General features: G+C 36.9%; 1 protein-coding gene across 5 annotated transcripts in view; it reads right to left on the bottom strand.

Annotated features, from left to right (window-relative positions):
* Positions 1 to 1,130: 1,130 nt before the first annotated feature.
* STK3 (serine/threonine kinase 3) overlaps positions 1,131 to 26,207 on the bottom strand; it is a 230,261-nt gene continuing 205,184 nt past the window's right edge. For 2 of the 5 annotated variants that reach the window (XM_037503491.2, XM_054692085.1), the window contains 2 exons: positions 24,556 to 24,646; positions 1,131 to 2,477 (listed from right to left, as the gene is read on the bottom strand). In XM_037503491.2, coding sequence (XP_037359388.1) covers positions 2,086 to 2,477; positions 24,556 to 24,646 — 483 coding nt within the window. In that variant the 3' untranslated portion in view covers positions 1,131 to 2,085. Of the gene's footprint in view, positions 2,478 to 19,297; positions 19,330 to 24,555; positions 24,647 to 26,207 lie in introns of those variants that run through there. The other 3 variants (XM_037503515.2, XM_054692087.1, XM_054692086.1) reach the window with 2 other exon arrangements.

Genomic DNA, 26,207 nt, shown 5'->3' with positions numbered 1-26,207 from the left:
GCTTCTCATGGCTTTTAAGTAAAACAATGTCCATTGCTCTTAAATATATTCATGTGTATACATACATATATATATATATATATATATATAAGTAAATAAAACAATAGGGAATAAAGTCTTTCACATAAAAATTACAATGTGACTTGTATCACATTACAACATTCGCTATCTACTATTACAAGGACTAGGACTCTGGTTGAGACTGACTTAGTAAGACTGTTTAACAGGCACCAGTGAATTAGTTTGCAATACAAATTAGTTAATTTAACAAACTGGGGAAACATAGTCTTTAGAGGTTTCTTTTCATTTTACATTGGTGGTTTTGTTTGAACGATAGCAAATCGGTCACCTGACTCCATCATATTAGATAAGCTATTAGGTTATGAAAAGAAAACCAACTAAGAAATGAAAAAAAAGGGTAGGGTGTTTAAGTTGACTGTTTCATTTGACTGTCCCAAGTAGACTCCAATGGAGATGTAGCTAAAACATATATTGTAAATTCGGTCTTAATTTTTTAATAGCCTTTATATTTAAATGCCTTTAACAGTTTTCCATACTGACTCTGTTTTTACTATCTTGCATTCAATGATACAATTTACTATTTGTAAGAACTAGACAGAGCAGGGACAAATGCTACTTCAAGGTACTAGCTGGGGGTACAAATACCATTTTAAAAAGGAATCAAAGCTTTCCAGTAATGGCATACCTTCCATGGCAGTCACTGGTGAATTCACCAGCATTTCCCTTCTTCCCTTCCAGGCACACTGGTAAAGGCTGCATCTCCCTGCTACCTTGAAATTAAGAGGTTATACCTGTCGTGGTTGGCAGGCTGTGTCACTGCTGGCTGGAGCTAGTGTACCACTCATCTCTTGCTGTGGTGACCACCAAGGTTGCAAATGGTAGAGGCTCCATCCGAGGGTCTCTGGGTGTACACGGCAGGAGGAGGGTGCCTTGCTAACCCAGGTTGGATATAGAGCTCAAGTGTGAAATAACCTGGCTGTGTTGAGCCTCTGAAGTTTCAGGGTTGCTATCACTGCATAATCTAGTCTGTCCTGATGAATATACCTTCCTTGCCTAAAAGACAGAATCCAGGTCATGAGTTTTAAAACAAGATGTACAGATGAAATATACTGGGTGGCACAGTAAAATTTATTGTCTTTATGATTTACATGTAGTAATTAAACACACAAAAGAACAAACACTGTCAAGATGGCCATATGTAGCTCAGGAAATGACTGGTCCCAGTTCAATCATGCAAATGTTCGTTCAGTTTAGAAATGAGTTTCTTTTTAATGGTTTTAATTTTTTCTTCAGTCTCTAAGGCTTACATAGTTCAGTACTAGTGTATTTTCTATTTCTTTATTATCAGGCACATGATGTTTACCAATTCCCAGGAAATAAATGAAATCAACAAAAAGGTCCTGTGACAATTGAGCACATTTTCAGAGAAATAAGTTTGATGAGCTTATTACAGTTAGAGACAGTTTAACTATCAGACCTACACATGAAACATGAAACAATATTAACAAATTATATTTGTCTTAAGGATTTATTTCTTTTAAAATATTTACCACATATTTTTATGTAAGTTTCATTGATTTCTTTGGTTTCAAACATTATATCACTTTCTGACCTAAATTTATAGTTCTATTTGTACCAAACATAAAAAATTAAGATTTCAGAAGGTAAAAATGGAATTATTGCTTCAGTACAAAAAAAAAAAAAAAAAAAAAAGGCCTGACCATTTGGGTATTGTAGCTATTATTGCTTTGCTTCTATTGGAAAACTATCCTGGAAATCAAGGAATGTATCCCACAGTTCTCAAAGTATAATTTGAGTGTACATTATCACATCTATTAATCTCCTCTTACCTTCACCAAGCTATCCTGATCTTGTCCTTAAAAAATAAAACAAAGTGAAACAGCATAGCATAAATAAATAAGTTTACCTAAAGGGATGCAATAAATAGGCTACTAGATAAGAACAAAGAATACTGTGGCATAAAACCCTTCAGTGCTGTACTACTAAACAACAGCTTTGGATTTTCAAGGTCTCTACACACACAGACTTTGCTTTAAAACAGCTTTAGGGCAGGCATGCAGTTGACTTACAGATTACATTTCCATAATTTAAAAATAAAAACATACTGGATATAGTGGCGAATTCTGCCTTTTGGCAATTAACCTGGGTATGTACCATGCTTAGTTTTTGGCTGCTGTGTAGTTGTAGAGCAAAAATCTTAGAAATTAAGACAAAACATAATATTCCTTTAATTCTTAGTGGTTTCATGGTTTCCAGAATAGTTACAGAAATTACACTCAAAAGTTTTGCTGCCTTCTTTTCTTTGCATCCATCGCATCCAGAATGGGTTGTCTTTTCGCTGTGTATCTTTGACGAAGCTCTTCTATTTCTCGTTCCATCATGGGGTCCAGCGCTTTTAATCGCATTTGCAGTTCCTCTAAACTTAGATTTTTTAGCTGGGTATAGAAAAAAATGAAAATATGAATATAGTAAAATTATCTATAATAGATTAAAGTCTATTGAGCTTTACCATGAACATTTCAACAAATTCTTTACATCTTCTTTGAAATATGGCTCAAAAATTAAAACAGAAAGAACCAAGAAGTCACCTTTTGGAATAACCTCAAGAAACTTGCAATGAAGCAATTAAAAAAAAAACAAACACAACCATTTGTAGGAAAGAGCAAATGATGAAATATGTTTAAAAAAATAGGCAGAAAGACAAATCCACCAACAGACTGTCAAGACATGTTACAGACATATTCACTCTAATGTCTCACATCCTAGTCAGCCACATTGATCATGAACACTTGAAAAGAGCACTCAAGAATGTCACAAGATACATACAGGTTAGGGCCTCCCCAGTGGCACAGCAGTTGAGCGCTGGGTTGTGAAGCTGCCTGCAGCCTCTGCAGCGCTGGTTCAATCCCCGGCCACTGGGCGAGGGTCCCACAAGGCGCGACAGATCTCTCCTGCCGCCTGCTGCTCCCCTCAGCAGTGTACTTCGTCGGTCTGCCTGTTCTGTTCCCTGCTTTGGCTCTGGTGAATTCCCTCACCCTCCCGCGCTTCTGACCATACCCAGTGCTTGTATAAATAAATCTTTTTTTTAAAAAAAGATAGATACAGGTTAAATTAAGTATACTATCTGCATTTAACCAAATACCTCCAAATCTAACCATCTGATTAACTGGAAAATTATCTAAAATACTTTTATCACAACCTTTTTGACAAAGTAAGGTTTTATATTAAGATTCAAAATATTTCAAACCTGACACTAACAGTGCTGTGTAATTTCTTATCATCGGCTTGGTAAATATGAAAGTGAAGTGCCAGTCAAATTTTCACTTTATGTTATAGTTTGACAATAATGATATGATTTGACTGAATGAGATAGTCTGACTATCATGATTTAGTTTGGTTAAGGAAGCTTCTGAGGACACCACCAGCATATCCTTTACTGATTTTCTCTATAACAGTAGGACACATGTCAAATGTGTATAGGGGATAAAATCCATTCTGCCACATGACAGGATCCATGGCATCCATGTTTTACTGTATTCATTCATATATCAAAACAGGAAGATTGGATTATCTCCTGAAAAGCAAAATTTAGGGACGTTGTCTCAGGATTTATGGGATGCCCAGAAATACAGAATTTAACACCAGGGCTTTTGTCTTATTACGTTTAAAAAAAAAGTCTAAAATTCTCCTTCAAAAACTGACTATTAAAGCAATTATAGCAAGTAGGTGGTTTCAAAGAATTTGTTAAACCACATGATTTACAGAATGCTATTGTATACTCAGCTTCTTGGTAGATGCTGAAAAGAAAACAAAGACATAACTAAACTATTCCCTTGCCTAAAGAAACTTACAAATTAGTTAGAAGGATAAGATTAGCAACTATAAACATTTCAGAACTGATGCACGACCCTACACAATTAAGCTCTATTATATATGGTACAGATTATAGTGGGAGGTGTTTAACTCGAATCCAAGAATAAGCGTCTCGTGTGCAAATTTCTGCATGTTCATGTGTATATTTTCTTTTTCTTTTCTTTTTTTTTTATGAGGTCTAAGAACCTCTTCTTTTTTTTTTAATGTTTTTTTTTTTTTAATAGAGGCATGTTTTATTTATTTATTTGTTTGTTTGTTTGTTTTGTTTATACAAGCACTGGGTACAGTCAGAAGTGCGGGAGGGTGAGAGAATTCACCAGAGCCAGAGCGAGGAGCAGAGCAGGCAGAAGGACCGAAGTACACTGCTGAGGGGAGCAGCGGGCGGCAGGAGAGGTCTGCGCGCCATGTGGGACCCTCCTCAGGTGGCCATGTGGGACCCTCCTCAGGTGGCCGGGGAGCAGCCGGGGATCGAACCGGCGCTGCAGAGGTCGCCGGCAGCTTCGCAACCCAGCGCTCAACCACTGCGCCACCGGGGAGGCCCTCATGTGTATATTTTCCTGGAGAGATCATCCACTGTTTTTCTAGGCAGATCCCCAACATGAAAAAGAGAGAAGTCTCAGTAAAATAATGGAATCTCTTTTTGTGGGTGCGGGGGTTAGTCCTTGAAAAGGAGGTGCCTCAGGGCAGTGGTCAGGGCCTTCAGGAGCAGACCCAACCAAGTTCTGAGAACGAAGGAGGGGTACTGGAGGACTAGGGGTTGGTGGGGCCCTGGGAGCCACAGTCAACTGTGGAGCAGAAAAATACACTAGAGTAATCTAGACTTGGTTTTGATGTAACAAAAGCTTCTAGCTTATTTTCTGTTTTAAGAAGAGCATTGTCTTTGGTTAGTTTATGAGCCGTGCCAGAAGATACTCTGATTTCCTTGCAGCATGTCAAGTTTAACCAAAAATAGCATTTCATCTTCTCCATCATACCTGGCCTAAGTGACTTTAGGCTCCAAAAATCAAATCTATTATCAACTGAAAAAGATTTGTCATCACTGAGGGTCATTGAAAAGAATGAGTCACAGACTGAAGAAAATTCGAAAGAGGAGTTTCAAAAAGATAGAAATGGCAGTGTTATGTGAGAGCATAGGCCCCAGAGGATGACTCTGAAGGTGAATACCACTCTGAAGGTGAATACCCATTATTTTTCAGTCACACATCACCAAAAGAACCTAGCACATTATATTAAACTACCATATATATTTATATATAATGCACAGCATTATACTATGTACTTCATTAATTTTTAATCCAGATATTAATCATGCATCTTTTATATGGTCACTAACATTCCAAGAGAGAACTTTGAAACTTTCTGAGTTGTGTAAACAGGTGACAGTGAGATGAAAGGCCAACAAATACCACACAAAGCTACATTTCCCTAAGAAAGACAAGGCTAGCTGCTATCTACATGAGATCCAATTCCACTTTGTCTCAATTTCAGCCTATGGTAATCTTTTTTATCCATGAATTTCTATATGATATTTATAATTTAAGCAACATAATTTATTATTTGACTCAAGTCATGAATTATTTTATAATCAACTTTTATGCATGAGTTTCATGTCTCCACTGCAGATATTCTAAAAAAATACTTAAACTGTAGAGAATGTACAAGAGCTAGAAACTATTCAACCACCTTGCTAAATATATGAAGGTGGGTAGAAAAACAGGAATATGGAATGACTCTAAGGAATGGGTTACTTTAAGATTAAGAGAAATAATATTATACGAAGCAAACAATTATTGTCACTTTTAATTTTTTCAAAATTAAGATATTCCTATACTACCATACTGGGGGCAAACTGCCAATAGTTTATAAATATTATATTATAGTAATGGATTGAATTTCGGGAAAGAAACTACTCAGAAGAAAACTTTTTTCCTCTAATAAGAAATTTTTTCCTCTAACAGACTTTGATGTTTTCAATATGTAAAATTTATGAAAAACAGGTCTAAGATATTAGAGAACCACTATCTGACATTGTTAGGGAATGAGGTGTTCATGCAAGCAAATTCATGAAGCATCTAAATCTTAGTTCATTATATGATAAAACTTTGTTTCAACCATTTTGAACAGAAAATCTTTCTGAAGTTTTGCGGCTTTCTACAGCAGAGGACATAGAACCTGAAATAACCTTTCCTTAATGATGAATCACCATTATTATCTATTACTAATTCGTGCCATGTATTAATTTGCTTTCTTCTTTTTGGCTTTTGAACTTCATCTGAGGGAAAGCTATTAGCTCCTTTTCATGGCCATCAATAGGAATATGTCCTTCTATCGCCACTTCAAGTTTGTTAATCTATTGAGAGTCAGAAAAGCAATTAAACAATCTTATGAGGCATTATACCAAATAAGAACAGATTTTGAGAGAAAGCCTGAAACTGTTTTGGGAGAGTAAGAGTATGGATTAGTACTGAAGTTTGTAAAAACTGTTTCTAGTATTTCTATGTCTATTTTTAAAATCTGAGTTCAGATTTGTGGCTGTGTAAGGTTGAGATTACAGGAAAACTGACTTCTATACAAATTATGTTTTCGGGTGGGCTGTCAAGAGAAGTTGAGAAAATTCATTTAAAATTCAATAAAATATTGATTGACATTTTCTGTGGACCAAGCACTATAGATACAGAGATGAATAAGACACTCTCCTGAAGAGTTTGCAATATGGCTGCAAGATGGGTCCATGTATAGATAACTCACTGAAGGAAGAGTAAACTGAGAAGACAGGAAACAGAACAGGGGAGAAGGGGAAACAGCATGAGCAGAAACATCAGGCACACAAACACCTGGCATTCTGGAGATGCTGGTTAACTGCTGGGATGTGCAAAGGACAGACAGGGAAAGAAGCTCAGGAGGTGAAGAAGGAAGGGGAGGGGAGGCTATAAAACTGCTGCAACAGGCTTTCTGTAGACAAGAGAGAAATGCTAGATAATCCTGAGTATAAATGGTGACACATGTGAATGAGTTTAAAAAAATTTCCCCAATACCAGATATAGAAAACAGATTATCAGGAGAAAAAAATGGACACAAGAAGATTCATCAAAAGGTTACTACAGAAGTTTAGTGAGAAGAGGAGGCATCAAGGTAGAGATGCCATAGATCTATAAATTATAATAAATTATAAATTTTAGATTCTAAGAGAGAGATTCATGCTCAGGGTGTCTCAGTATGTAGGATGAGATGAGATTATTGAGGAAAAGACTTTCTCCCTGATCTCATGATTTGTCTATGGTATCCAACAGAAAATAATCCCTAAACCTTAGCATTTTATAGTCAAAGGCTCTTATCACTTTGTTAACAGAACAGAAATATTTATAGGTTTGTAAAGAGCTCTACTTTATGGTATCATCTAGACAAAAAAAATGTGAAGATAACTAGTACAATTTCCAGTTTTTACACAGTGGGTATGATGTATAGACATAAACTTCTGGCTGGTTTTGACTTCTGATTAACCACTAATAACATATATTTAGCACTTTGTGTTTTTATAGCTATCAAGCCTTCAACAGTCATAAAAATGGTTCAGGGAACAAAATGTGGTAGAAGTAGCTTATTCCATCTCTTGGGAAACAGTACTGCTCAATGCCTTGGTAGTAAAAAGAATCACAAATCAGATAAAATTTTATGGAGACTCATAATGATAAAAATGGCCCCATAATATAATCCATTACCAGCCTTTTAAAATGCTAACTTAGCACAATATTTTAGACTAATAAGATAGTATTAGAAAGGAAAAATGAGTTTTCCTAAATTAATGTCAATATTATTGCAAAAAAAGTTTTCCTAATTAAAATCAGTTTACTGAAAATTTTCACAAATAAGAAATGAATTCACTTCAGAATTGTTTTTGGATCAACAGAGGTTGACAAGTCAACTTGAGTTTTTATGTTTTATTTTTTTTTTTTAACATGGTTAAGTTTTACTTATGAGCCATCTTTCCATAATACACGCCATCTTTCCATCTTTCCCTTTATGTGTTTTAGACTACTTTTACTTAATAAAATTTAGTTTTGAATTTAATGATAAAGTAGAACTTGCACAACCAACAATAATTCTTTAATCTTCAGGCCTTATCACTATGAATGAATATTGTAGCTTCACAATCTTTACATACCAGAACATATAACTTAAGTGAATAAATGGACCGATGCGTAGTAAGGAGAACTTGAATGTAAAGACAGAAGGAGCACATACAACTTCTTCAAAACACAGTCAAAGAAAAAGACAAATTTTGGAACAACATTGTTTGACTAGCTGAAGCACTTTTTTTCTAGTCACGAGAATTTTTGCTTTTCTTGGCCATTTGAAGTGAGAAGTATCAGGGAACAAGTCATATTAATAACAGTAGAGAATAAAATCAATTTTCTTTCAATTTGGATCAGGTAAAATGATTGCATGGGTCTGAGAGAAACACATTTTGAGATCTAAGACTCTCTAAGATCTAAGATTAAAAGCTACTGCAGGCAACTAAGTCATTTGTTCAACAGAAACAAACTATAACCTTGAATTATTTTAGGTATGAAAATGCGAAATAGTTTGCTCAAAGTTATGCTCCTGGTTAACAACACAGACCTGACCTGACCTCTAGGTAAACACAAATTCTCATCATACCAAGTATGATATTCTTTTTTTATTTTTTTAATACAAGAACCGGGGTACAGGCCAGATGCGCAGGAGGGTAAGAGGATTCACCAGAAACACAGTGGGGAACAGAACAGGCAGACTGACAAAATACACTGTTGAGGGGAGCAGCGGGAGAGACAGGAGAGGTCTGTCCGCTATGTGGGACCCTCGCCGGCCAGCTGGGATCGAACTGGCACCACAGAGGCCACAGAAAGCTTCACAGCGTGGTACTCAAGCACCTGCGCCACCAGGGGAGACCCCCAAGTATGATATTCTTAATCTAACACTCTAAGAGAATTCAAAATGTTGTCACCACATATTCGGGACAGGGGGTGTGTGGTTCTACTGACAAATTCCCTGGCTCTTTAATGTGAGCTGAAATGAAAAATGGTTTTAAGTGTTCTGTTAGAGAGGTCACAATGCGTAGAAAACACTGAGTATCACATTCTTATACAACAGTCTTTTATTTATTTATTTTTTTCAAATACGTTTTTTTTTTTTTTAAAGATTTATTTATTTATTTATACAAGCACTGGGTACAGTCAGAAGCGCCGGAGGGTGAGAGAATTCACCAGAGCCAGAGCAGGGAGCAGAGCAGGCAGAAGGACCGAAATACACTGCTGAGGGGAGCAGGGGGCGGCAGGAGAGGTCTGCGCGCCATGTGGGACCCTCCTCCGGTGGCCGGGGAGCAGCCGGGGAGCAGCCAGGGATTGAACTGGTGCTGCAGAGGCTGCAGGCAGCTTCGCAACCCAGCGCTCAACCGCTGCGCCACTGGGGAGGCCCTACAACAGTCTTTTAAATGGAATAAAATACATAAGCTCAGCAAAAAGCAGAACTGTTATCTTCTTGAAGTTTTCAGGTCAGCTGGTAGACTCAGAATCTCTCAGCTTTTTTTTTTTTTATTTTATTTTTATATTCCCCAAACAATTGCAACCCCCTTATTTTGACCCCAAATCCCTTCTTTTCCCGCCCCACCTCCCCCGCCATAGTGTGTCTCTGGTTCATAGTTGTTTGTTGATTTTGATTTTTTCTTTCTTATAGTTATTCTTTTTCCTGGTCCCTTATTTAGGTTTTCTAGAGAATTTCTCAGCTCTTACAAAGAGTTTGTTTAAAACAAATGAAAGACCTAAAGAAAATCCCTAAACTTCTTAATAATAAATAGATGGATGGATGGATACTTATTCATAAGGTAAGTGAAAAAAGTCAAAACTACTTTTATATATTATTTTTTTACATCATTGTTCATTTTTAAACAATATTTGCTTCCCCCCACCCCCTCAGGTGGAGTCCCCATAGAGTTTCCTTCACCAATGCACCCGTGCACCATCACCTCAGTCCCCTGTGCTCCTCCCTCCTTCCCTCTGATCCCTCTCCCTCCTCCTCCCCTGCAGGATGTCTCTCATTTATAATTATCCGTTTTTACTTTGTCGTGTTTTGTACTGTTGTTATTTTTTTTATACTGACGCCTTATTTGGTTCCCCTATATTCCTGCTATAATAATAATAAATAGATGGGTGGATGGATACTTGTTCATAAGGTAAGTGAAAAAGTCAAAACTACTTTTCAATTGAAGTCAACATTTTGCTTGAAAATTGGTATTATTTAATATCTTAGTGACAGCTTGAATATGCAGTTCATTTGTTAATGATAGCTCTGGAGAATCACATTTCATCCAGGAGTTCAGAAGATTACAGATCAATATTCAAAAATATTACATTTATCAGTATTCCTTAAAATAAGAAAATCCAAATAAAAGATATGCAAGTAACTCACAATCTCTTGCACAAAATGGTGAAGTTAATATAAAAAATTAGATTAAATTAACACTGATAATTTTGCTACTTTAATAAGTAGAATTATTTCTATGTATTTTCTTACATTGTTGCTAGCTTTTGGACAGTATTTCATTTCTCCCCTCAGGAGTCATCCCTGTAGTTCTCCCACCACGATGGCACCCATGATCCAACTCCATAGCCCCTTATGCTCTTTCCTCCCCTGTTTTCACCCTTCTTCCTCATTCCCCCTGTGGTATGCCTCAGATCTATGGTCAGCTTGCAAGTTTTGTCTTTTTTCCTGACCCTTTGTATGGTTTCTCTATATTCCTCATGTAAGTGAGAATTCACTATTTATCTTTCTCTTTCTGCCTTATTGTGCTTATTTGCATAATCCCTTCTAGCTCCATCCATGTTGCTTCAAATGGCGTGAGTTTATCTTTTTTGATTGCTAAATAGTATTCCATTATGTATATATATGGCGTGGGTTTATCTTTTTTGATTGCTGAATAGTATTCCATTATGTATATATACCACATCTTCTTGATTCATTCATCTGTTTTGGAGTATTTGGGATGCTTCCATATTTGGGCTATTGTAAAACAGTGCTGCAATAAACTTAAGAGTGCAGGTTTCCTTTCGAATTAGTGTTTTTGTGTTCTTTGGGCAGATCCTAGGAATGGATCATTTTTAGTGTTTTGAGGAACCTCCACACAGCTTTCCATAGAGGCTGGACCAATTTACATTCCCACCAGTAAAAGGGTTGCTTTTTTTTACCATATTCTCGCCAGCATTTGTTATTTCTGGGGTTTTTAAAATATGGGCAACTCTCACTGGTGTGAGATGGTTATCTCATTGTGGTTTTGATCTGCATTTCCCTAATTGCCTATTGACCATTTGCATTTCATCTTTGGAGAAGTAGAATTATTTCTGAACTCCACAAGAAATATTGGAAGGCTGCTTATTACTGATCAGGAAGAGCTGTCAGCAAAATCAGAAATTTGTATATGTAGCCAGTCTACACTACCACATTCAAGTGATGAGAAGGCATTACTTTCTAAAAAGAATTACTTTCTAAAACAATTTCATTTTAAAAGATCTGGAGGAAAACATTTAGTTTCTTACATTATTTTGTTTTGCTAAATAATACTAATTAAATGAGAATTTTTTTTAAAAAAAGTCAATCTTAAAAAACAGCAGAAATAGGATTATGAGGTTTTTAAATGCATAAATGCAATAACATTTCAAGACATAATGGGTTCATGAGTTGCTGATATAATCAGTTTGTCAAAATAAATGAGACACCACCACAGTGAAGCAAGTGATCTTACATGTTAATGTTAACACATTTAGTCAAATAGTCAATCAAGAAAATCCTGTATAAGGTTTGCTGTGTTTACTGGGAAAACAAACTCTTCCTAGCAACTTGTTTAAATAAATCTCACAGATGCTACAGACCTTATTAGTGGCCTGTGATTAAAAAAATATGGATTGCTAATACTGTATCCTGACTCATCTATTTCCCCATCTGCTAGCAATTCTAACAATATGAACTATCAACAGAATGGCTAACAACAATAATTTTCTATGGCAATTTTGATGCTGAATTGCCTATAGCGTTTTGTAAGGTTTACCAGTGCATGCCTTAGACTGTTTTGAGTTGTTTGTGGCCTGGAGCAACTTATTCCCTTCCCCCCTAATATTCCATTTTAGCTCAAGCCTTACTGTGTTGAACAGAATATGGTTTGGTTTTACAAAACACTGTTCATGGAGGCTGCCATACTCATTTTAACTAACAGTGTGAGTGGGAAACACACCAATGTGCTAGTCAAGTCCACTGATTAGTTTAGTTCTATATAAACAGGTAAGGCCTTCTGCCAAAAATTCTGAGCAACAGGGATAATATAGTAAAGTAAAAAATTACAACAAGGTATAAGGCTTTTTTTTTTAAAGTCAAAAGTATATAATAAAAGAGCTCTTCAACCCCAATTCTGGGATTATACCTGAAAACTGCCAAGAAGTATCTATGCTAGCTGCTTAATCTCAGAATATCTAGAGTAAATTTAAGATATTAAGATCTCATTTTCATTCCCAAAGAAAAGAAAGAAAACCATTTCTTATGGACATCAATGGAAGGAAAAAGGAAAATGCCAATTATTGGTCACTGAATGTAGTCATTTAGGGTAGTGTCAGATACCTGTGCATTTAGTAATGTAACCACTTGTGGGGTAAATATTACCAACCTCACTTTATGGGTAAGGATACTTAGAAAGCCCAAGTGACTCACTCTAAGTCACACAGATATAGGTAATAAGTGCAGGCACTAAAAGACAATATCAAATCCAATAATGTAAATTTGAATTAGAACCTAATGAAAACTATTTCTTGGGTCTCCCAAGAACTACAAAATCACCTCAAATTTCAATTATCATGATTCTGATTAACACTTAATTATATATGACTTATTAATACTTAACAATATATATATGACTAACACTTTACTATTAATTTAACTATAAATGATTAGTTATGGAAGATCACAAGCATTAAGAAAAAAGTCTTTATAACTACACGGATATAGTCTAACTACACCTGTATATTTTATTGGGCATTCAAAAATCTGTGAGTTATTATATAAATGTAAAATAGTTTCTTTTTTCTCCAATCACTTTTTCAGCTGTGCTATGCCAAATTTCTCTGAGCCATGGCTAAAGAAACCTTGGGCAGATTTCATAGTTTTCTGGTTACCTTTAGTTATTTGAAGTTCAGATTAATTATAAACATCAATCTCATAGATCACATCCCTCCCCTCAGTATGGGCTTACACAGAAAACTTGCAGTGTGAAGAAATGATGTCTGTGTCCGAAGCCTTCTCCCCAGCTCTTTTTGAGGCCTACTTCTTATGGTGTTAAGAGGAAGGAGACAGGGATCTTATGATGAAATGATTACTGTCAGTGAGATTAAATTTCTGGTTTGGTTAGTTACCAATAATTTGTACACAAGAAGGGATGTATCAATTGTCATCATCCTGGTACTCACCCCTGTTGGAGAGGAGCAGCCCTCTGGGTGGGGAATTGTCTCCTAAAGCTTGGGAGCCACCTCTGTAGCATGAGATCCAACCTCTTTTGAGAAACAGAGATTGCAGAGATTCTTCTCCATGGTCTCCAGGGACCACAGTGACCCCAGGAAGGGGAGAGAGCCACACCTTATTTTTCCTAGCATACCACACCATGGTCTTCAGTTATCCTACAGGCCTTGGTTCTACTTATGGAACTTTCAGGAGAGAAACAGGCATGTTCCATACCTGTGTTATTATATCCTCCAGACTTGAAAGAACTTGCTTATTGGGCTCCAGCAGAACATCAGTAGGTTTGCAAGTTCAATAGGCTAAGCAAGCAGCTGGCGGATTTACTGGATGCCAGTGTCCCTTTCTCAGGCACTGCCAGTCTCTGTGAATAGCTCACTGGAAGTGTCTTTCACAGCCAGTCTCCTGGGCCCCCCCATTCCAACTTCAAGCAAGAAGAAAGCTACTTTCTTGCCATTCCACTAGCCCACTAGAGTGTGGATTCCATCAGGATAGGAACTTTGTAAATAGTTACATCTCTCAGTACCTATAATGCTGCACCTGGAACACAATAAGTGCTGCATAAATATCTGCTGAATAAATGAAAAATGATGGGGTCTTAATAAACCCCGAAAGGAAGCATCTGGCTTCAATTCAGAGTATGGGATACTTAGTGCCTTTGTGCAATCATAAAATCCCTTTCAACACTGTTGTGTGTATCTGTTACCGGGTGTGTGTGTGTGGTGTGTGTGTGTGTGCACGTGTGTGTTTGCGTAATCAAAAAGGAACATAATGCAGTTGAAGTAAAGCAAAAGAAATAACAGGATATTTTTCATAGTACTTCATAATTTTACTAAAAGATAATCCCAGGGCTCTATTTCATGTTTATTCTGCATGTCTGATAATACATTTATTTTGATCTCAACTTATCCTTTTCTTAGAAAAATGGTTTCTGTCAAAAAAATTCTTCAAAATATTAATACTATAGTTTATTCCTTTGGCAAACATGCATGGAATAAAGTGCTGGGGGGGGATTTTTTACTAATATCACAGCACAGCCATTATACAATTGCTACTGCCGGGATATTTGCAGTAATTATTCTGACAATTTAATCAATTATCTTTGTATCAAAAACATACAAAATTTACTTTGGCAAATCTATAAAGCATTTTAAAAGAAAATAAGCAGAAGTCAGCTGAAAACTAAAAATGATAGAACTCAGAATACATAATTTTTTTAAATAGTGAAGCAACATCTACAAATAAAAAGGAATCCTAATCTTTTACTTTTGAGGTATCTAAATCTGAAATTCTTTTAGCACACCATACAACAAGAATCATGGATGATAGCTATTGCCTATAAAACAGTATGAACTCAAAATAGGACAAAATGTTTTTTAACAACTTAAGAGCAATAATAAATTTTGATCAAAGTTCTTCCTTGCCACATGAGTCTCAGAAAATAAAATTCACCAAGAAGGAGACATTTTTTAACACTGTCATTAATTTTAGAATGGCACGTTTTGTGCCTGAAACAGCATTTTTAATCTTCCAGATTTTAATAGACAAATATATAAATTCAATTAAAACCTTATGAAGAGATTTAGGAATTTAAGAGGATAGGAAGAAAAACATATAATGGCCTCTTACAAAAATGTTCAGGAAATTTTCATAACAATCAGTTTTATGCAAACTTTTAAAAGCAAAACCACCAACTGAATAAAACTGAAGCTAACAGTTTCTACTCTTTCATTAATAACTGTTTACAAAAGTATGTTCATCAATTCTATATCAATATAAGGTAAAAGAAAACAAAATTATACTAAATGAACATGAAACTAATCATTAAATGTTTCTTATGGGGGAAGGATTAAATTTCAAATGTCAGCATAATTGTTTCATATTTTTAAGCTTCCGGTTTAGGTCGAGGACAACAGAGGTTGTAGGTTATCTGAGACAGGACAATTAATATGCATAAAACATTTACAGTAAAGATGAGGTCGTAATATTTCAGTATCAAGTGCAAACACAACTGCTATGAGTAAAACTTTATTGCAAGCTAAAAATTTCAAACTTAGATGACTACATTAACTAGATATTCTACAGTCTTTTTAAAGTCCGAGAATAGAATCGAATTACAGCTTTATTTTTTTTAAAAAAAGATTTATTTATTTATTTATTTATTTATTTATTTATTTATTTATGAAAGCACTGGGTACAGTCAGAGGTGCGGGGAGGACAGCAGGAGAGGTCTGCGCGCCATGTGGGACCCTCATCTGGTGGCCAGGGATAGAGCCAGCGCTGCAGAGGCTGCGGGCAGCTTGGCAACCCAGCGCTCAACCGTTGCGCCACCGGGGAGGCCCCAAATTAAAGCTTTAAAAATTGTTTTTGGTATCAACTAATGCAAGCACAGCACCTTAACTTTATCTCTAAAATTACCTTGCAAAATGAGTGAGTTCCTAAACGTTCCCAGAACTTTTCAGTGCTGAGGTGATCAAGCTGCCACCTCTCAGAGGCAGCAAGACTTTTGGCTTGATCATCCCCTGAAACAAAAAACAGGTACATTCTGCGTGTGGACTACTTCTATGTGGACAAAGACGCAAAGGCAGAGAACTGAAGTTGATCCACTTTACATCCACTAAGAAGTCAGGAGACTGGTCACTCATAGAAATTTAGGGGTCAAAATTTGAGTTCTAGTTTGAATAACATATTAATATGAACACATTTTGTGGTAAATCTTTACATTTTATTTTTCAGGATGAAATTGCTGCTCAGGGCCTCCCCGGTGGCGCAGCGGTTGAGCGCTGGGCTACGAAGCTGCCTGCAGTCTCTGCAGCGCCGGTTCGATCCTGGGCTGCTCCCCGGCCAAGGAGGGTCCCACATGGCACGCAGACCTCTCCTGCCGCCCGCTGCTTCCCTCAGCAGTGTACTTCAGTCCTTCTGCCTGCTCTGCTCCCCGCTCTGGCTCTGGTGAATTCTCTCACCCACCCGCGCTTCTGACTGTACCCAGTGCTTGTATAAATAAATAAATAAATCTTTAAAAAAATAATAAACTAAATATATGAAGAGAAGCAAGTTTTTTTTTTTAAAAAAAAGAAAGAAATTGCTGCTCAGCCTTAAAAAATCCAATTTTAATAAGGATAAATGGAAGAATGCATCTTTAATTACTGACCAAATGAAAGACACATTGTTGATTTACCTCCTGTGGGTAAGTAATGAAAAAAGCTAAGTGGCTGTTAATTTCAATAGACTCTTGAGGAATATTCCATAAGATGTTGTTAGTAAATGACCAAGACATACTGTTATTAAAAGAGTACCTAATCCCTGGATACTTTACTGAAATTATTTGTATTGACATGCAAGATCATGTAACTCCCAATTTTGGATAGATGATCTACCAGGTTTAGTAACTAGTAACTGGAACCATCAGATGCTGGAATTTTTCAATGCATTCTCAAACAAGAAAATTGTAGTGAAATTTTTCTGCCTAATTTTATTTTAAAGATTTATTTATTTATACAAGCACTGGGTACAGTCAGAAGCATGGGAGGGTGAGAGAATTCCCCAGAGCCAGAGCAGGGAACAGAACAGGCAGACTGACGAAGTACACTGCTGAGGGGAGCAGTGGGAGCGGCAGGAGAGGTCTGCGTGCCATGTGGGATCCTCGCCGGCAACGGGGGATCGAACCAGCGCTGCAGAGCCTGAGGGCAGCTTCACAGCCCAGCACTCAACCACTGCGCCACTGGGGAGGCCCCTCTGCCTAATTTTAGAGTAGAGATGCAATACCACAAAGGAATACATAATTAAAAAAATATTACATGCAAAGGAACTACCTTCAACCTGACTCAAATACTGGAAGGTGGTACCCACCACACTGCCCACTTCTGGGTTTCTGTAACATTTAGTCTATTTTCAGTTAGGAAGATCTTCCTGTTACGGTTCTTGTTGCCAAAGGCATGACCATGCAACTGCTACGCCCATCCCTTGTTTGCCGCCCCCTCCCCACATCTCTCCTAGTCACCCCCAGCTGGGAGAAACAGGCAGGGCCAGAGCCTCCTTCGCTTCCACAGGGGTGTCCACTGCCTCAATCTCACCCACACTCGCCATGGGGCCTTTTTTTTTTTTAAGTGTTTTCCTTCCTCTTTTTTTTTTCTTTAAGATTTATTTATACAAGCACTGGGTACAGGCAGAAGCGCAGGAGGGTGAGAGAATTCACCAGAGCCAGAGCAGGGAACAGAACAGGCAGACTGACGAAATACTCTGCTGAGGGGAGCAGTGGGCGCGGCAGGAGAGGTCTGCCACGCCATGTGGGACCCTTGGCAGGGACCGGGGATCGAACCGGTGCTGCACAGGCTGAGGGCAGCTTCGCAGCCCAGCACTCCACCGCTGCGCCACCAGGGGAGGCCCTCCATGCAGTCTTTTAAGTTAACCACTCTCACTCTCAATCTTCCAGACAGGTCTGGAAGTCAGGGCAGCCAGCTATGATGGCCCATACTGTCAAATGGAGAAAGGACTCTTAGATACTGAGGCACTGCAGATTTTGTTAGTTATGTCCACCTTTTTCAATCACTGGAAATTTTGTTTTTCACTGGCCTTTAACAAGTATGAGCCTCTTTATTATACCAACTAATAATAAAGAGAGCAAATGTTCTGTCAGACAGTTTTGCTAGTTGACAGCAATGGAAGTTTCCACACTCCCTGCAAATCTCTGCTCTGAGTACATTAAAAAAAAGAATTATACTATTATTCTTAACAACTAGTGGGTTTTCAACCTGCAAAGTGACCAATAATCTAATAATTGGCTCTAAATAACTGGTTACTATTTTGTGAAATTTCTTAAACCTTATCAAGAAATTAACTTGTAGAATACCTGAGGGATAGTGTTTGTGGGTAGCAAAAGTGAAAGAAGTAGGACTGAATAATATTAATCGTACCCAAGCACCTGAACAGTAAGCAAGGAGATTCTGAATGGGCAGGCCCCTTCTGAAAATGGCTGGGGAGTGAAGTGAAAAGTTTGATCAACTCTAGGACTCTAGTGGTTCTTAAGGATGGGAACAGGCTTACAGCTTCATGGCTGGTTCCTGAGAAGTATGGAGATGGGCCACTATGAGATCAATGGTATTTGGAATGAGGACAACATGAGGCTACTGAGTTCATGATTAGGGGCCATTCTGGAACCCTTCCTCTCACAAGGGCAAGAGCTCAGCCTCTATGGGAGGCCTAGGTTGCTGGCTCTCCAGCTCCCTCTGGTGGCCATATTTGGCACATATATATATATTTTTTTGCCTTTTAAACAGAAACCAGTGTTCTGTTTTTTATTTTTAAAGCACAGTATATTTCAAAACTTCTTTTAGTTAAGGAAGGAATCACCAATACTTTGTCTGGGCTGTGGGTCTATGGGAAATTACTTATTAGATGTAAACATGCTATCCAAAAATGTAAGCTATAATAGTGGTTCAAAAAGAGAAAATGTTCCCCTAAATGCGTTTAAAATCCCATGGGTAAAGCTACTTAAATGAAAAGATCTGATCAGCACTTAGATGTATAAACTCTAAACTTCTGCAGGCATGTCCTTCACAATAAATATTCTCATATATGCAATCATATTATTGCAAATTTCATGCACATAACAGTTAACATATTGAGTGCTGAGCACTAGCAGACACTATGCTTAAGTGTTGTTATTTAATAAGTAATAACAGAGATACACACTAGACCAGCCATAGTAATTTTCCCCCAAAAGGGAAAGTTTCCTAATGATTGTAAATTAGGTTAAGATTAGCATAGAAACTTAAAGGTCAATGACGTTTAAAAACTAAAACCCACCTGAGTGTTCACTTCTAGATGTTTATTCCTGTATACTACACAGTTGAAGGGAGTTTATAATTGGTCAGGAGAGTCTGCGATCTAATATTTTTCAAACAATAATATATTTTAAAATAATTTATAATTTGCAAAACATGTTTATATACAGTTATCAGAGGGACTCATCAGAAGTCTATGAAATGGGACAGATAATTCAGCAAATAGGCATTATTCATATTTTACAGGTATGATTAATGATTTGTAGAATGAGGAAGTAACTTCCTGAGCAACACAATTTCCAAAAAATTTAAGATGTTCCAAATGACTGAATGTGGAATGAATTAATCTTACGCTTTAATCTTAATTATGTTATAGAAAAAATGAAAATGAGAATTCTCACAATAAACCAAAAAAATTGGTTTCACTGTATTTCTGCTTTATCTATAAAAGATAATTCAACAGTGATGACTATTGCTGATCTAGCAAAAGTCTACAAAAAGGAGAAAATAAAACTAGAAAGTAAAAAAGCCACAGAAAACATAACAACTGGTATGGATCATAAAACCTACACTGAGTGGGAGCAAAATTGTTTAAAAATTATGAGGTTTAGATGAATGAGTACACAAAGTACTTAGCATTTTAAGATTCCTTAATTTTATAACTTTATAAAATTTCAAGAATTTGTTGTTTTTATAACTTCTAAGAGATGACTGCCATTTACACAGCAAATCAAGTACCTTTCAAAAGTACTATGAAAGTAAGCTATTACTTTTGCTTAAAAGCTTGTGATTCTAATTACAAGACAAAGTCCCCAATTCTTTCTGAATATAAACCCATGAAGTTAAGCAACATTCCTGCTGTTCCCATCCTCCTCCACACCCCTGTTCTCAGTCGAGGACTCAAGCCTCCCTCTGGTCCAAGGCCAGATTGCCCTGGAGTGCTCTTAGAAACCTTGCTACATCACTATCTCTCTTCTCTTGTGCTCCCTCAAATTTTCTTAGTCTTTAGCATCAACACAGGAATACTTTCTAAATATCTCCTATCTTTATAAATATATTCAAAAGAATAGGTTTATTATGAGTAAAGAAGAGTAAAGAACACTTGCACAGACACAAGCAGGCAGAAGGAGCTGTCAATGTCGCCCATCTTAAAAAAGCCAAGAACAACCCTGCGTTCACTTCCACCCACCCCTCTAGCCATCACAATTTCATTTCTCTTCCGTTGAAAGTCAAACTTCCAAGGAGTGTGATGAAAACAGTTTCCACTTTCTAAACTAATGATCACACTTCAGCTTAAGACTGATTCTGTCTTCCTCATGGTCCTCAAACTGTGCTTGTTAGGTCATCAAAGTCAAATGAATTCTTAATTTCTGTTATCTCATGCTGCACTTTATATTTTGTCCATGTCTTCCTTCTTGTTCTCCAGATACTAACATTCAGCAGGAACCTAATGAATGCTTGTTCAGTAAATTAGTATCAGAAATAAGATTAAGCACAGCCCCATTGTCTAAAAGCTATACTAGCTTTGTAAAATCTCTAAAAATGCTTTCTAGGGTCTCTGGCTCATTCTCACTCTCTTTAATTTCGAGGTGGAATCCTGTCTTCGCTGGACACAGAAAAGTATGAATTTTTAAGAATCTGTGATTTAAAAAAAAAAAAGTTGGCTCTCCTGGACAAAATAGTGGATATTACTACTTTAGTAATATCTGCTAATAGCAGATATTAACAAGAGATGATTCACTATCATCCAATCTATGAATCATTAATAATAAATTAATGATAATAGTCACCTTTGCATTTCAAAAATCACCATTCTGATTATCAATTTGTTAAGGTTCATCATCACTATGGCATACTTAAAGATATTCAGAAAAACAATTCAATATTAATGATTAAAGACGTTACTGTGATAAAGTTTCCTGAAATCAGAGTTCATCTGTATATCTACATTCAACAACTAATATGTCATAATCAGTGTAATAGCATAGGCCTTATTAGGAACCTCAATTCAAATGTTTGACATCATAGTTTTATTGGCCTAGAGGCCAGAAGGTTGGTGAACTCTCAGGTTTGTGTGCCTAAAGGCCTGCACTTAGGTGTGAGTATAGACTTGATTGTAAGTACCAGACACAGGAGCCAGGAAAGGAGGCAGAATGTAGAAAAACAACAGGAGAAGAGACTGTGACAGCAGTGATAGACTATCTTCGTTCACCTCAAAAGTCTTTTTTCTCAAGCACAATAAAAACAGCTTTAGTGCTGACTACAACTTTTATCCTAGATTGTTCGAAAGGTTGCTCTTTTGTTGTTTGAAAGCAAAAAATCCTAATATCAAACAACATTAATCCACAACAAGATTATAGACTATTTGTTAAAAAACAGATTCCATCTAATATTACAAAATGAGATTTGAGCTGAAACATGTATTTGAAATGTTTAAAAATAACAATAGACAAATCTCTTAAGAAGGGTTCTTACAGCATCATTTGACATCTACGCTATGCTAGAACTCAGCATCAGGTTCAAAGAAGTGGAAAAAAAAAAAAACTGCCATTGTGTGCTCTAAAACTCTGAGAATCTTCTCAACAATAGAATTAGCAACAACGACCTATTTCTTTTTTTTTTCCAGATTTTTAACAATGCTAGTTGTTCCTGTATAACTTTTGCTTTTTGTGCCTATGACCTTTCTTAGCTCAAGTCCAAACCACTCCATATAAATGGCCCTGATTAAGTAGTTATTTAATCATGATAGTTGGTTATGATTAAATATGGTAAACAGAGTAGTATGATGTTCTAGTTCATTCTAAAGTGAACTACATGGGACTGTAAGGATTTTCTACACGTTTAACACATTTTAAAGCAAAGGTAGAAAGAAACATGGGGCAGAGAAAACATCAAAATTTGATACTTAATCCAACAGATAGTTTACAGTTTTTATTCAAACTATTGGGGAAAAAAATTTCACATTCCACATGTATTCAATATAATAATGCCCTCTGTTTTTTTCCCCCAGGTAATTTGTCAAAACAGAGGGAAGGTAAGAATCATGCAGTGATTTTCTGGCAGACATGAAGACTTGGGAGCACCTTAGTCCACTGCACTGCCCCACAAACTCTAATACTGGGCAGGCTTGGGTATATACTGGTTAGGTGACAAAAGATCCAAGGTAAATTATCAGGCCTAGTCAGAACTGCAAAGGACATTGACATGAGGTCACTGTAACAGAGTTATATTTATCAGCGGTCTTAAATGTCTAGGGGTAAATGTTCTGGTTGTGTAGCCTCTTGTAACAAGAATTTGCATTCCAATGGGAAAGGTGGGGAAAAAAATGATCCCACGTGGAAGCAAAGTTAATCACCACCCACCCCACCCCCCAAGTTGAGAACTGACAGTCATGTTCCCAGAAAATGAAAAAGGCAACTGCATGAACAGATTTTAGTGTTGCAATAAAACTTACCAAAAAATAAATCAGTGGCATTTTAATGACATGAATAATACTGAGCAAGTGATAATTATTCATAACCAATTTGATTTCAAAAATAACCATAGCCAAAATTATTTTTACACAGCTAACCCCCAATTTTTCCAAGTTCTCAAACATCTATTGATTATATCACTATTGATGATTTTCCCTAGCATAACATACATATCTTTTTCTGGGGGGGGGGAGGTTTATTTTATCTTATATGTTGCCAAACGTATATCCTTTAAAGGATAGGTGTCTTAACACTCTAGTTCTCTCAATGCTTATGACTAAGGGCTGAGAGTTTCCATACATCTCTCCACAAATCACATTCATGGGCTATTGATTCCCCAAGAACCCACTATCCATGCCTTCATTTACTTCCCATCCCTGCTCTCCACCAGAAAGGTCTATCCTTGCAGCTCTGACTCTGGACAGGCCTGGGAAAGCTGAAATTGCGGGCTATAAAGTTACAATGGCTGACCTAGCACAAGCATCAAACCAGGAAGTATTTCCCTAATGAAGAGAAGAAAAGGGGTGGGGAAGGGACAAAGAAGGGGCAGGAAACAGAGAAAAAAAAAAAGACTCTAAGGAGATGTTCCAGGGTCTCGGAATCTTGGTGCTATTGACATTGCGGGCTGGATAGGTACTTATTATGGAAGGTTGTCCTATGCATGTAGGATGTTTAGCATCAACCTGGTCTCTACTCCTAGGTGCTAGTAGTGTCCCCCCAATTATAAGAGGAAAAAATATCTCCAAACATTACCAAATGTTCTCTGAAGGGAAAAAATCATATTCTGCTGAGAAACAATGGTCTACCCTGAGGTCCCTGGGTATAAAGAGGTTTAAGAAGAAAATGAAAGAGAAAGACCTGAAAGATCACACTACATGTGGAAGAAGCTAGTGGCTCTTGGTAACTCAGTGCAATGGCAGTTTTAGAGTCAGCACAACAAGGGCACTAGCAGTCAGACAAAGTGAGAGAAAGGTAAAGCATTCCAAACTCCAAAAAAGCTGGCCCCTTACTGAAAAGTGATCCCCATGTGTCTTCTGAAGAGTATTCAGACTCTCTTTCTTAAAGCCTACAGGAAGCAGAAAGATTGAGATTTGGAGGTGGGGTGTGGGAAGGAATGGGAACTGAGAGGTAGAGAAGAGTTTATTACAGCCAAACTAGGCTTAAGGCAGGCTTAGGTTTGCCTCCTGACCAGAGAGCAAAGAACTGAAACATGGAAAAAAAAATCAGAGCATCTTAGCAAACTTCTCCATGTCAGATGTCTGGCATTCTCACTGATCTACCTGGCAGAACCTAGAAAGCCCTAACCACTTCCCAATGTCTCCAGAGGGACTTCAGATTACGAAAACCAACCTCAGGAAAGCAAAAGGACATTTTACATGTTCTGCTTGTGTGACTTAGAGAAAATCATCTGAATTTTTTCATTTTTCTCAACCTCTTAAAATACAAAATTTATAATTCAATTCATAGGGTTGTTCTGAAGATTACACAAAACTAGATATTAAAGAAAGGTGGGCATAGCTGGCTCTCTGCCCTTCTGCTTCCCTTCCTTTTTTTAAATTCTCCTTCCCTATTAAGCTCAAGTATACATGCCCACATCTGTGCCCATTTCCACCAATAGAGTGTCTCTCCATCTGTTCTATACACTATTGGTTCTTATCTTCTGCCATCATTTTGGGATTATCTTCTGGGATTTTCCTTTTCCCCCATGTTCCTGATGAGTTGGCAGTGGTTATTTGTTGCTAAATGCATTAAAATTCTTTCATCTTTGGTGACAAAAGAATGTATGTCAGAGCAGCAATGGGGAGGATACAGGATAAAAGGATACCAGCTGTAAGGATGACATAACACAGTTTTACCCTTGGCATCTCTGATGGACTCCACTTTCGTGAAAATATGAGGGAATTTCTTTCTATGTGGTAGAGTAGGCATGCAGGTTAGCAGGAAATTCTAGAGGCAGTAAAAGAAATAAAAAAGCATATCAAGGGTTCATCTTTTGATAAAACAGAGTAAGCTTCTAATAGAGTAACTTGTTCACAGAAAACAACCTCAAACTGTGGATAAAATACTGAAGGCTCTTGAAAGTAAACAAAAATACACTTTTGCCCCTCAACAAGACATTATGTCTGGGAAGTAATCCAAAATTACATGATGTATCAAGAATCAAGAAAATTTTATCCACTAGCAAAGGAAAAGATAATCAACAGAGACTAATACTGATACAACCCAGATATAAGAATTGACAGGATTTTAAAGCAGCGATAAGGGAGGTAAGGGAAAATATGGTCATAATGAATGAAAAAAATGGGAACTCTCAGCAGAGAAATATGAAATACAATAAAAAACCAAATGGAAATTTTAGAACTGAAAAATTCAATATCTGAAATGAATGTTTACTGAATAGGGTTACTAGCAGAATGACAGTAAATCTTCTGCTAACAGAAGATCTACTGGAAAATGATCAACAGAAATTATCTGATCTGATGAAGAGAGAAAAGACTGGGGGATAAAAGAATAGCACTACAGGAATTTAGAAAAATCTTTCAAAAAGTCCACTAGGTTTATTTGGAGTTCCAAAAGCTGGGGAATGAGAGAATGGGGCAGAAAAAAATATCTGATGGAGTAACAGCTAAAAATACCCCCAAATTTGGTAAAAGACAAAATTTATAAATTCAAGATGCTCATGAAACACAGAGTTAGGTTAAATACAATGTTGGTGACAAAGATCTATGCCTACATTTGCTGAAAACTGAAAATAAAAAATCTTGAAAGTAGACAGAAAAAAAAAATCACACATTATATACAGTGAACACATGAATCTTTCATGCATAGCAATTTGAACTGCTACAGACTTCTAGTGAAGAAGAAACAACTGGTGAAACTACATAGTACACAGTTGGGTAGCACAAGGTGCTAAGAGGAAAGCAAAGGAGGGTAAAGGGCACATAGAATGATTGGAAGGTGACGGGAATGACATGAGAGCATATCTATGAGAACATTTCTCATAGATGTCAGCTAAAACACTGGCCTCAGGATGGAGTAAAGTGAACTTTATTTGATAAATATGGCCAAAGCAAAGGGAACAAAAACAGTGGTAGGAAATGAGATCAGAGAGATGGCAGGATGCCAGACCATGAAGGCAAGAGGCATAGTAAAGACTTCAGATTTTATTCTATAATGGAAAGGTACTTGTATGTTGAGCAGGGGAGTTCAAAATCTGATCTACATTTGGTCAAAAATTGTTTGATTTTTTTTAAAATAGGGAATAAAATTCTAATAATCAGGATTCTCCTGTACTTGTCACCTAGTAACCTTCTACATTAAAAAAAAAAGTCAGTGTACTATTTGTTCAACTGAAGTTAGTGTCAACACATTTCTCACACTTCCTTGAGCTAGTATCAAAGATGATAAAGGGTGAAGGAATTAAATTCAAGGTTTTCCCTGCATGCCCCATCTCGAAACTTTAAAATAAAAGTAAACATAGAGTAATGTCATTTCATTTATAGCATTC

This window comes from Talpa occidentalis, unplaced genomic scaffold (assembly GCF_014898055.3).
Source record: "Talpa occidentalis isolate TD23 unplaced genomic scaffold, MPIMG_talOcc4v2.1, whole genome shotgun sequence".
Taxonomy (NCBI): Eukaryota; Metazoa; Chordata; class Mammalia; order Eulipotyphla; family Talpidae; genus Talpa; species Talpa occidentalis.
Note: the sequence above shows the minus strand (reverse complement) of the source record. Positions and strands in the feature narration are given on the sequence as shown.